The sequence below is a fragment of the Ruditapes philippinarum genome, unplaced genomic scaffold (assembly GCF_026571515.1).
Source record: "Ruditapes philippinarum isolate M1 unplaced genomic scaffold, ASM2657151v2 ctg5662_1_1_1_1, whole genome shotgun sequence".
Classification (NCBI taxonomy): Eukaryota; Metazoa; Mollusca; class Bivalvia; order Venerida; family Veneridae; genus Ruditapes; species Ruditapes philippinarum.
In genome coordinates this window covers 57,659-71,682 of record NW_026853410.1, presented here as the reverse complement: position 1 = coordinate 71,682, position 14,024 = coordinate 57,659, and the positions used below count along the sequence as shown (strand labels likewise).

The 14,024-nt window shown below is 28.4% G+C and overlaps 1 protein-coding gene across 1 annotated transcript; it reads left to right on the top strand.

The window, feature by feature from the left end:
* The first annotated feature begins 775 nt into the window (after window positions 1–775).
* Window positions 776–2,872, top strand: LOC132736800 (CUB and zona pellucida-like domain-containing protein 1). The gene is made up of 2 exons (XM_060724014.1): window positions 776–1,097; window positions 1,861–2,872. The coding sequence occupies exons 1-2, from the start codon at window positions 1,021–1,023 to the stop codon at window positions 2,051–2,053; spliced, it is 270 nt and encodes an 89-aa protein (XP_060579997.1). The 5' UTR covers window positions 776–1,020; the 3' UTR covers window positions 2,054–2,872.
* Window positions 2,873–14,024: the final 11,152 nt, after the last annotated feature.

Below are 14,024 nucleotides of genomic sequence, written 5' to 3'. Positions count from 1 at the left end.
TCATTTCATGGTGTACTTTATCTTGAATAACATGTATACAATGTATTTGTTTATATTTCAACTGAAAACACTTACATTTACTTAATACATTTATTATTTTACATTATTCAAACATTGCAATGCTGGCGAAATGAGAATAAGAACATTTAGGACAATAATCGTATTCTTGTTGCCTCTTTTGATAGAGATTAAGAAAAGGTATAATATGTTATTTGACAAACATTGATTAGAATCATAACACATAATAAAGTGTAAAATAGCTGCAATACTAAACATGTTCTGCCATTATTTTTTACATTTGTAGCGCACCATATCTGAAATTAACAAACATATCTTCATATATTTTGGAACTTAGATATAAAATTTACAAGAATACATAAAAATATTTAAATTATTACAGATAAGCTAATTTGCTTTTATACCAGTCCAAATGTGAATGATATATCGATCAAGATCATCATTGTAAAATTGAACTATAGTTTTGATTTTATATTTAATTCTTACTTAATTGCTATTTTCCCACATATAATAAATAGTGGTTAAACAAACATTGTCAGCTATCTTTTCCAACTAGGTTTTTAAGTTTTTCTCTAGTTCTGAACATTACTATGTTTTAGGAGGAAGATACACTTATAGATATGCTACATTCCGTATATAACAAGACTCGATGTGTAATCAGTGTTTTATTTTTATTTTTAGACTTCAAGTATAACGCATATTTACAGCAACAAATTACTTTACGTGATGTTTTTTATCCTGTGATACCATTCCTTATTAGACGTCACATTTGGACGTTCATTGTGGAATGTGACGTCATCAGAGGTGGAACAGGGACGTCACATTTTACATCACGGCATCGAGACGCACCATTCAACTTATGTTAAACATTACAATGTCACCGTGCAGCTTTATAGTGACAGGGGTTTTCATAACCCCATTATTCCAGAGGGCAGTAACATACATGTTGGGGATGACGTGTATGTGAAGGTGTCTACAAATATTCCCGATTGGAATACAAAGATGCGACTTCATACGTGCTTCACAAAACCAAACGCCAATGCAACAAACGATAAAGATATCATATTAATAAGCAATGGGTAACTGCTATATTTCATGTCTTCCTTTAAAAGTATTTAAAGCGACATGCCTCTAAATAAGTAACATAAACCTTTCAAAATTCGCCAAACTTGAAATCGATTCAAGTTTCATATTTGAAAAATATGCGTTTAAGCACCAATAGTAGTGTTACGTTTTTAAAACCCTCTTTGTAATCATATTATGTATACTAATGGTCATTAAAATACTGCTAGTTAAATTTTTGAGAAAAAACCAATAAAACATCATCTGTTATAGGTAATAGAGATTCCTTTTTTAAGTGTTTAAGTCATTTCTGTAATTAACCTTTATCATTCCAAGATGTATATCATTCAAAACATCTACGATATCCAGATGCCAAATATCTAACATCAACGTGCGACTTGAAATATTAAATGCAAACTCTGATAAAATTTACTCTTTTTATTACCAATTTTCTACCATTTAGTAAAAGATTAATAGAAAATATGTTACATACATGAAAAAGCTAATCTATTTCATCAATAATAGATGACTTTACATAATTTGTACACTTGTCATCATTTTCTACTCATTTGTCTATGTGTTTTGGAAGTTTAAACGAGAATATATACGAGCTATTCTTTTTCATGTATAATATGTGATTTCATATAATTTGTACACCTGTCATCATTTTTAATCATTTGTCTATTTCATTAATGTTTCCACGAGAATAACAGAAAATCAAATGCGTTGTAAACATATAATTATATTCATTTTTAAAATGTTTTTATTTTATCGTTACAGTTGCGAGGTCGACAGTAGTACACACATTATATCCCAGTCAACGCATGAAACAAGTTTTGTCTTCACGGACTTTGAGTATCTAACAAATGACGAAGGCTTAGACATAATCTGTAACGCAACATTCTGTGATGCAAGGGATTACTCGGCCGAATGTTCACAGTCATGCTTTCGTGGTCCTGTAATTATCGGATAAATTGACCTGTAATTATCGGATAAATTGACCTGTTAATATCGGATAAAACGTTTAATCATAATGCAGATTTTGTTGTTGAATTCGTTGTAGTACTATAATTTCGGTTAAAGGGACTCCAATGAGGGGTTTTGGCTAACAGTACTTGGCATATTTTTTTCTGTCCAAAATTTCATCACATTCGGTCATTCCGTTTTTCAAGAACAATGATTTTTAAATTAATTGTAAAATATATTCATATATAAGGCACGAGTCGCAACGCTTTTCACTCAACTCTAAGAATGGCAAAAAGAGTAACACAATTTTCAATTAAATTTTGTTGTATATTACTTGATAACATTTCTCATATCGTTCTGTTTTAAGTATCCCAGGTGATTTGTTTTTAGGCCTTTGGACCCCAGTGGAGTTCCTCTAAACATTTCATTTGATAATAATTCATATTAATTAAATATTTAATCATAATCCATATTAGCTATGTTAAGGCTTTTGTGGTTCTTTTATTATCTAATAACTATTTCAAATAAAATCAATATAAGCTTTGTTAATGAGTTTGTGGTCAAACAATTATCTGATTGATATATTAATTATAACCCGTATTAGCTTTATTCATGCTTCATAGTCCAGCAATTGTCTATTAAGTATACTAATTATAATCAATATAAGCTTTGTTTAAGATTTCAAAGGTCAACAGTTATCTGATAAATATATAAATAAGAATCCATTAAAAAAACTATTTTAACGCGTTCATGGTCAAGCAATTATCTAATTAATTTATTAATTATAAACCATATAAGCTTTGTTTATGTTTTCATAGTCAAACAATTATCTGATAATATATATTTAAAATAATCCATATAAGTTTTGTTTATGCTTTCGTGGTCCAACAATTATTTGATTACTAAAAAAGGTACAGGTCTTGTTTATTATAGTGTCACCCCTACTGGAAGGGCCAGCCATTTCTGACTTATGAGATACCTTTTGCTTGAATACCATGTACCTCCCAACCCCTTCCACTTTGACAGGCGCCAGGCGGATAGAAATCGGTAACCATACTTTTAACTACCTCGCGGCCATTTCGAAACGAGTCCCACGAGAAACATTCATCTTTCAATTAACACTCCGCGTGGGGCTGGAACCTTCGATATCCCGATTAAGGCGGACGCCTTAACCACTAGGCCAACGGTACTGGTTATTATTGACTATATTAATTTTAATCCATACAAGCTTTTATAATACTTTCGTGTTCCAATGAATTATCTGATAAATATATTAATTATAATCTATATAAGTTTTGTTAATATAATTATGCTTTCGTGATCCAACAACTATCCAATAACTATTTTAATCATAATTAATATAAGCTTTATTTATGCTTTCGTGGTCCATCAATAATCTGATTATTATATTAATTATAATCCATATTAGCTTTGTTTATGCTTTCATGGTCCAAAAAAATTATCAAATAAATATTTTGATCATAATCCATATTAGCTTCATTGCGGGTTTCGTGATCAAACAGTTATGTTATAAATATTTTATTCATAATTTATGTTAGTTTTGTTGAGGCATCCATCATCGCGGCGAGAAAAAATGCGTAGAATATCTTAAGATCAAAGGTTTAAGATAATCGGAGAGCTTTGACTTAGAAATGGTAAATTGTAGTCATCGAAATAACTCAAGGTTATATAGACTTATAAAATTAAATATCGGAAAAAAAATCGTTCTTGCTTTTTACTTCGACACATCGACAAAAATGTCAAAACGACGTATCAATGTTAGATACAAATAAAGTCTACAGTAGTTTCATCAGAATATTTAAAGGTATATTTTATAAAGGATTATCTCCCTTCGATTTTTATATGTTTTGTTTTAATTTATTTTATTTTTCGAAACTGTAAAACAAATATAAATTTAAAAAAACAACACTTTTACAAACATATCTCAGATCGTCATGATTGTCAGAATAAACAACGGTTACATAAGAAAAAAACAAAAAGAATATTACGTCAAGTTAAACAAGTATTTTTTTCATTTATCAAAATAAAATCGTTTCTTCGTTGAATGTGAAAAAAAGAAGAAATCTAAAAATCTACATTAGAAAAACAAAAATAATAATACGTTAAGTAAAAGGTAATCTAAGGCATGATATTTATTTCTGTAGACAGTATGTTTCAATATGTTTTCATTTATCAAAAAAAGAATCGTTTCTACGTTGATTGTGAAAAAGAAAAAGAAATTTATTGCAATAATTTGATAATGATACTTTATAAGTCAATTGCACAGAGAAACAATTGGACAGTATGTATTAAAATCTGAATATATTTATTATAACCGTCCATCTATTTCATTGGTCATAGGTTATGTAAGGAAGGAATATGATTGATTTACAAATGCATGGGTGATTATGTTTACAACTTCTTATTTGATTTTTTTTTCATTCATATAATTATTTTCTGAATTCGTTTACTTCTGCGGTCAAGTGCAAATTTCGTTTCATTTAAAGTAATCAAGGATAATAAACGATGTTTTCCGAATGATATACCGATAATTGTGGCTATGGACTATCACGTTTTATATCACCTTATTTTATGTGTATAATTAAAATATTCTGAAGAAAAAAAAAAAAACAACAACAAACAAACAAAAAAGTTAAGTGATTAAACCTAAGAAAAGCGTTTTGATTAATTGAACTTATTAAATTTGTGTATTAATTTAAACACTTGTCTAAAGTTAACTAGCGTAATTTGAGTTACTTCCCTTTCTCTGTTTAGTTTAAGCACTTAAATGAACTAACAATATGACATACGCTGATGTGTTATCACGCACTTATCCTTATTGACAACCCAAATATCTTTGTATATTGTATTAAAGATAGTACACAGTAGCTCCTTTATATCGTTATCTTAATATTTACATAGCAATCAATCTATAAAGAAAAGATGGTCCTTAAATTTGAAAAGGTATTAACGGATTTCATCTCGTAGAAACGCAACACAGTGATGCACGCTTTATCAATACAGATATTCATTTGATACGAGAGGTTATCCTAGCTGGCAGTACCCCCTGCCGAGATATTATCTCTTCAATGACACATTTTTGTTGACTCGCCTTTTCTATATCTGTTATCGATAAACATTTAAATACCAAACTCATTCTTTGCGTTCCAAATTAAACACAGATTGTTTAGACAAAACGATTTTAAAAGATAAACACCCAAACAAGGAGATATAAGTGGATTATGATGTATAAGATATTTACGTTACATTATAGTTGAGGTGATGTGTGTAGTCATAATTGTTTGCTTTTATAAAAGCAAAACTAGAGTAACACAAACAACAATAAATACGTTAGATAATAATTGTGCTGTATATCTGATATGATAAATATCTAAATAAATAAAAAACTAATAAATAAATACATAAATAAATATCATAACGTTAACAATTGTTTATCTGTATGATAATTATAATAATAATAATAATAATTATGATAATGATCATAATATTAATGATAATAATAATAATAATAATAAATAATAGAAATAATGAAAACGACAACCGAAACAATTATCAATCTTATCAATCTATTAGTAATAATAATGATATGATGATAATGAAATAGTTATTATAATAACGCTCATACTACTTCTAAGAATAAACTAATAAGAATAATAATACAAATAAAATAATAATGACACTAAATAATAATAATTTAAATCCCCCAAGCGATATCAAACTTATTTTATTGACGTATGAAACCGTACCAAGGCTTTACGTGTGATATTTGAGCAGTTATTGATAAAGTAAACTTGAAATAAACCATTCAGATACATAGTGTTTATGTATTGCACTTATGTATTTAAATTTGTTCATCGCAATGATTTAATTATTGAAATGTTGATATTTTGTAGATTTTCCAAAGTAATTGTGGGGATGGTGATGGTGATTATGATAATGATAATAATGATAAAGGCAACATCAAAAACAATATTACAGTTACCATTGAAGATTATATAGTTTTTTTTAACGATGACGATTATTATATTTCTTCGCATTTTGTTTTGCATTACTCGCAGTACCGCACGTGAAAAGTTCCCATAATAAAGTTCTCAAAATTTCCAATCAATTTTCCGTATCGGATGTTTTTTTTTGAAAAACCAATGCACGATATAAAGCATTAAACAGACAGAGGAAAATAATTAATATGTTCCTTGATTGTGATTGTATGTATCAGATTTTTTATAAAATAAAAATAAATTGAGTAGAAAAGGAAGTTGAAAAAATGAGTTCAATTTATCATGATATTTCTGCCTTTCACCACAGAGTGTTAACGCCTGATTGGAGCATGCTGAGATTTATAATATATATTCTTTTCCGCCCTGCAATTAGACATATTTTGCCTGAGAAACGATTGATGTTTTTATATGTTTTATAGAAAAGGCAAACATAAGTCAGAAGTTCTTTCCTTAAGGAAGTAGAACTGAATATGACATTATTTGACATAATATACCACTCAAAGCGTGCTATACATTAAGTTGAGACGCTACATGTCCTCAGATGAGAAAAGAATTTCATAATAAATCAACCTCAAGAAAATTGTAAAAAGATTTTAAGAAAAGTAAAAAAAAAAAAACAAAAAAAAAAAACAAAACAAAAAACAAAAAAAAACGCAATTGAAGAAATAATTTATATGTTAGACTTGTTTGCAGTATTTCACTATTTATCACCATATTTCTACTGCATGATGAACGCACTATTTTTGCATATTATGGCGCCTTTTTGGTTATGTTCGTAGATGATCTGTGCCGTTTGCAATGTGTAAATAGCTTTCTTTGTTCACTTGATAACATTTTACTTTTAAATACATTTTTTTTTTAATCTGGATGTATAAAGTAAACATTTAGATGTTGATTGGTTTCTAAACCATCGTTTGCTACTGGAGTCCTAGGCTGAGGTGAAAGGTTATGTTAAACGTAAATAGTTTCTCTGTTTGAAACGTGACACTTGACAATTAGCGGTCACACACTTTTAAATTGAAAAAGATAAAACCTAATATCTCCCTTTTTTGGAGAGCCCTACTCAGCTTTCGACCCGAACTCAATACATCAACATTATCTAAAGTTTGCTAGCTATCTAAACAATTACCAAATCGAAACCTGGGATTAAGCTAATACCCAAATATTTTCTTTCGAACGCGTTGCAGTGGATATGAATAACGTATTTATGAATTTCGCCGCCAGAGTTCTGATCTCCGTAATGATATTTCTTTTGAACTTTAGTATAATTTATGACATTTTTACAGTTGAGAAACTTCAAAAGAAAAAAAAGTACAAAATAACTTTGATTACCTTTTCAAGATAGATTTGAAATTGAATTGAAAAATAAATTTGATACTGACTACTAAGAACAACTTGACAGTTGCTATACAATTTTGATGGTTCATAAATCGACCAAAAGTAAAACGCCATGTCAGCCAATCACAATATTGCTATTTATTTCGCACGTTACATCGCCCTAGTCTTTAATCTAATAACTTTTGATATAATAATGAAATATAAGAATATGTAAAAATAAAAACAAGAGGATTCTTTTTACCATATCATGACAAGTGTTTCACTTAAATACCTTTATCAATAATATAAATATAATCAAATAAATAGCTTCGTTATCATTAAATATTTCCGCATCATGTCTAAATTTGCAAAATCCTCGACACTGACACCTGTGAGAGGGAAATAGTTCACGTACAAGTTCCTCATTTAAAGAATTTGTATTTATCAACGTATCGGCAAGCAAATAAGATAATTCAAGTAGAAATTAAGTATCGAGTAAAATAGATGTCATGCATTAATCATCTGTATGTGTGCAAACAAAAACTTGTAACAAAACAAAACTCGAACAAATGATAAATGAATAAAGAAAATGAATAAATGAATACAATGATAATAATAATAACTATAAGCACACACAATGAAATATTAAGTAGCTTGATATGAAATAAAATACAACTGCAATTACCGCATTTATCACACATGAGAGCCTTTAATTCAGATAAACAATTAGTACCGTTGCACAAAATTGATGAATGATCCGTAAAGTGGAAATTGATATTAAACAATAAAGATATAATTGCTTAATGGCTAGATAAACGTCAATACGTAAAGTCAAAGCATACGGGGGCCCATTATGAAATAGTTGCCTATACGTGAAGTTCAGTATACAATGTGCACACTAATGTGATTATTATTCGAATGAAATACTTTATAACCTACATATTAATTTATAAGTCTCCATTATACCCAATTTACCCAAGGTAAAGGGACATGGTAAAGTTAATTTGCTCAGAGAAGTTCAAAAAAGCAGGCTATCTATCACAAAGCAGTTTTCATTCCAGAAGGAACTGCTACCAGCTTATTTGGGATGGTAGAAAAAATGGAACACAAACTAATACAAGCAAATCAAAAGAAACAAGAAAGAAAACAATTGTAGAGGGAACAGAGGAAAAAAAGACAGACAGAAAGAATAGAGAAAATGAAATGTCCAAATATAAACCTTTATAAAACACACATTATCATACAATCGTTCTTTATAAAAGGTGTAGCGTGGAAGTTATTTCACAAATGCATAAATGCATTTCCAGCATACATTTACATGAAAATAGCCTTTTTTGTCTTATTACATCATTTAAAATCGGATGTGCATGGGTGTAAAAAGAACTGTGGAACAATTTAATAAAGTGTAATTCATATGTCACTCTTTTCAACGTGCGATTCAATCTAAACCTACTTTATAAAACAAAAATAACATAGGTACGTCAAGATTTTTCATATTGATAATGTAGGACAAAAAATATCCCCCTTTGCAAAGTAATCTTTTAAGAGCACTACTTATATTTTATCCCGATCACCATGTTGATTGAAACAAAAAAATGTTTTTAACACAGAACATCTCAATGACAGTCTACTGATTAAACGAGGGATTTATCGCTATCAGGGTGTCTTACTCAAACGTGAATTTCAAGACAATGTGCACTTTAGAAATTTCTGATGTACTTAATATAAAAAAAAAACTAAAGTTCAAAACTGAAAAATGCTTTTTACTAAACATGGCAAAATTGAGCCTTTTCCAGAAATCTTTAATGTTGCTCTTTCTACACAATTTCGCGATTTATGACTAGAATGTATTATATACTTTGTCTTGACATGCTTAAAGTGTTCTTCATTTAACTCGCCATGATTGATTTAACCATGTTCTTTATAATAGTCTGTGTATTAAGAAATATTTGCCTGGACATTTGGACAATAACAAATGAAATAGCCTTTATTATAATTATGCTATAATTTTCATTTCAATAGTCAGGAGTTCAAAAAGAATGTATGTTAGTTCAAAAACGTAGCTTTTACATTATAAATAAAAGCAACAACTGTTTCACCATAAGTTAAAGGTTTAAATAAAACTACTAGATAAAGGTAAGTATCTCCTTGAAAGAAGCTAAACATTTCCCTTGTTTTGTTTTTTTTTTTCTGCATTATACTTTTAAATATAGAACAAAAAACAAAAACAACCCCCACAAAAAAAATAACAAAAAAACAAAACAAAAACACACAAAAATCAAAAAAAAGAACAAGAAATAATGTAATTGTTGGATATTTTCTGTTGTAATTCGACTGACACTCATGTTAATAATCGTAAACAACAAAACCAGCAATATTACCACCACCACCAAAATAATGATGATACTGATGAGATTTTAATAATAATAATAATAATTATAATGATAATAATAACAATAATTATAATAATAATAATAATAATAATAATTGCATTAAAATATATTGAATGAACATTGATAGAAATAATGACTTTAATAATGAAAATCGTTATAATCATAGTTATCAACATCATTGCAATTATCGAGTTCGCATACATTTACGTGTTCGTGCTTGTAACATTCACTTAAAGGTTATAGTCTCAACAACTGAACAATATCAAGGACAATGCTATCTATTTGCACTTGAAAAAAAGTGTTTTTATTTGTCTTCAAACAATATTGGTAATTTTAATATTTGCATGTAAGCACACGCAGTAGTCTCCATTTCGAATGTTTATGTAACCGTTTTAACTTTTTTATCAGTCAAGGTTTTAATTTAAATCTACGTCATAACGAATTTAAAGAATAAAAAAAGATACGCATTCAAATTAAACGACCCAATGACAAAGTGCTAAAACAGAATTATACTATTATCTACTACAGGCTTTGACACCCGATTCTAAAAAAATACACATGTTAAAAATGCATTAATAGCCCATTGTGCGGGATAAAGATGAAGCAATTTCAGTCATACATATAATATGATTTTTGGATAGTTTAAACACTTTAATATTATTTTATTTTTGTTGTGCTTTGCATTCCAAGTTTGATGTTGTGAAATTTTGTTTACCTAGAATGAGTTGGATTGGCGAGAGACACAAAAATTCGACCATATTTCATAAAAGAATTAATATAACTGAAACTCGCATCTGTTGCAACACAATCATTGGTTTTATTTTACAGTACAAAAAAAGATTAACAGGGACAAAGCTCAATCAGAAAAGCACCAATGGAGGGCAGGAGAGAACACATACCATCACACTTTAAGATTATTTTTATTTCTGTTGTGTTTTGCATCCAAAGTTTGATGTTTTGAAATTTTGTTTACCCAGCATGAGTTGGATTGGTGCGAGACACAAACAACCGAGCATATTTCATGCAAAGAATAACAATTGTGTAAGATACAATGATTTTATTTGTCTATGAACATAAAATAATATACAGTAACATCTATTCTTTGCATTCCTCAAAGGGATAGTATATTCTTAAATCGAATATATATTAAAATCCATTACGTTCAATTTCTTAAAGTGATAAAATTTTGTTTTAACACCTGTTTTATGTAAACTTAAATCAATACAGATGATATAAGTGATAAACGTATACACATTACACATTCCCACATGATTTTGCCCACTTTTAACAAGTATTCCTTTTATTTGAATTACATTCGAATAAGTTTTAATCATGATTATGTAATCAGTTGTGCTTACTTGTTTATTTTTTTAGCAATTATGACAGGGTTATGATTGTGAATTTTGATGATAAAGGAAGTTATATATGCAGTGCAACCTTTTATTTGAATACACAATACACATTATAATGAACGTTAGATGTCACATCATCCCTCTCCTTTTACGTCACAAGAATAGATTGATTGCGACTTTGTTCTTTAATTGAACTGTCTGATTTTCATTTCACTTTAATGTTCAAATATACATATTAAACAAATATTTGAATTAAGTTTATACCGAGAATATACACCTATATACAGATAAGCCAATATGTGCTAGGTAAACAAGAAATGAATTCTCAAAATAGTAAAAATAAGAAGATCAAAAAATGGAACGACGTTAACAGTATCTAACAAAATCTAACAAAACTAAGGGCATCAAACAAATGATAAGCGAAGGAGTAATAAATCACTGAACACTTAACTTATATGCTAAGATTATGCTATAATATGCTAATATACGAGTACAGGTTACTAAAGTACATATTAAATATTGATTCACAATAATTTGCTAGTAGTGCCACTACGACTAAACATAATATAACATTAACATTTTACATTGAAAACAAGCGATGTCAAGGCTTACATTAAGTGTATTAAACTGATAAACTGATAAATTGATAAAAATCCGTAATGTGTGTAAGCGAAGCAAGTTATCTATCCAAGATTACAAATGACATTGAACACAAAGACGTATACTTATGTAACAAGAGATGAACAATGAAATAACAACAACAACAAAACTGTTGTTTTTTTACATTAAATATCATGATGTCTACTCCTAACTAAATTATTTGAAATATGTCTATTTTGATAATGATCAATTTTTCAGCTTTATTTATGACAAAAACGTCTTTAAACAGCCAATAAATTATAATAAAGGGATTAAGTAATTATTTGGTTCACTTTTTATAATGAAGGACGCTAAACATACAGTGCTACATTTCATCATTCATTTCGAATGGTATAAGCAATTAGATGACTCACCGCCTTATTTGCCTTTACGTCACATAAATAGACCTACAATATGACTTTGTTCTGCAAAGTCTCTGTTTGGTAAAAAATATTAAAGGTACGAAATACAGATTTAACAATATTTGTACTTCACTTATACTGATAATACATATAACGAAATGTTGAACAACAAATGATGAATCATTAAAGTGATATAATGACCTTCTAAGTGCAAATGGTGTATGCACAGGTAGAAGTCAAAACAACTTTAAATTTTGAAACACTTGTTTTCAATTATATATTTTACTGTGCATGTATTAGTAACGTTCGTTGTTTTAAAAGATAAAAATATGAGCGAAAGGTAACTTTAAAATGTGGAAATAAAGATAAAAAGATGGTACGGAGTTTACACAAGAATGCAGGCTCTTACAAAATGTAACTATAGAGGGCACTTATGAAATGCTTACATTTAGGCATTAAACTAAAAACAAGTACATGAATTATTATTGATCATTGAATTCTTAAAGATTATTCTTATATACAAATAACACAAATGAAGATATCTATATAAACTGTTGGCTCGAAACATATTGCCAGAAATAAAAACACAAATGACTGTTAAGAGATGTACAGTTTATCTCAACTAGAATTGATTTATTTCGATAAGTGAAGTTGCCTATCAGTCTTACAGGCGTGTTTCAGACGATAAAACAAATGGATTGTTACACTGTTTATTCTTCATGCAAACCTTATGAACTTAATGTAATATGAAAGTTACATGTTCTTTAAAAATGTTTATAAACGATACAATGCGAATTTGAAACAATGTAACTTGTTAAAGAAACATGCATGCATTAATACTTCTGATTTCATACATAAACTACGAGTATAACCACAATTAACTATTAATAACTATTTTTGTTATAGCGTTTTCTTGATGTAACAAATTTTTTTGATACAAATTTCTGATAAAAACTACAACTTTGACTAGTTTTATATGCTTTTAAAAAACTGCAATATCCCTACCAATGATTAATGGCAAATAAATGAAATAGACTTGTGTTTGCCGTTAAAATTTTGAGAGCCTTTTTACGCTATCTGCATAAATGTTTAGGTAAAACGACGTAACGACAATGGTATATTACACGATTGTATTATGAACAAATGAATGATATTTACATTACATGAACACGGAGAAAACTGTGGTAATGTGATATAAATACATTAAGATACAAATGTAACACAAACACCAAATTATAATGTCTTGTCAATTAGATGAGTCTGTTTAGAACAGCAGAACGTTATTTACATGATAGACTTCATGCTGTTGGGTACAAAACTAATTTGAAAAATATTGAAAATTATATGCATGTTTGTAGTCATGACTTGTGCATGACTTTGGAGAACGTGAAATCTTCAGTAACACATACATGTTTTAAGTTATATTAAAGAAGAACATACTTAAAGTATGTGTATGACAGTAAATTACAATATTTCTAAATTTCTATAAACAAATTTTAAGAAATATGAATGAACTTTTTCTATGTAATTTCCTTTCTTTGTTGGCCATTAAGTCATACCAGCAAATACATTGTTTATCTTAAAAACATTATGCTCAACATAGCCACATGCACCTGATGGCTACCAGTATCTAAATTAATCTAAAAATTCTGATTATATTTTATCAAATTTAATCTGGCTAAGATTTAACAAATTAACATAAATACATAAGAAACTATTAAAAACAATAAAACTTCAACTAAACAATATAGCGATAAGCTTTTATAATGATTAAATTTAGAATTTGCACCAATTAGAAATTATACATTTCATCGTTTTTTACCTGAAATAATACCTTATTTGGAGGCAACCACAAAACATAATAATAATAATAATAATAATAATAATAATAATAAT

Excerpts from the sequence above, each read along its gene's own strand:
- LOC132736800 (XM_060724014.1), top strand. The coding sequence starts at position 1,021 with ATGCGACTTCATACGTGCTTCACAAAACCAAACGCCAATGCAACAAAC. Across the intron at positions 1,098-1,860 it reads ATCATATTAATAAGCAATGG|TTGCGAGGTCGACAGTAGTA; the intron begins GTAACTGCTATA and ends TTATCGTTACAG.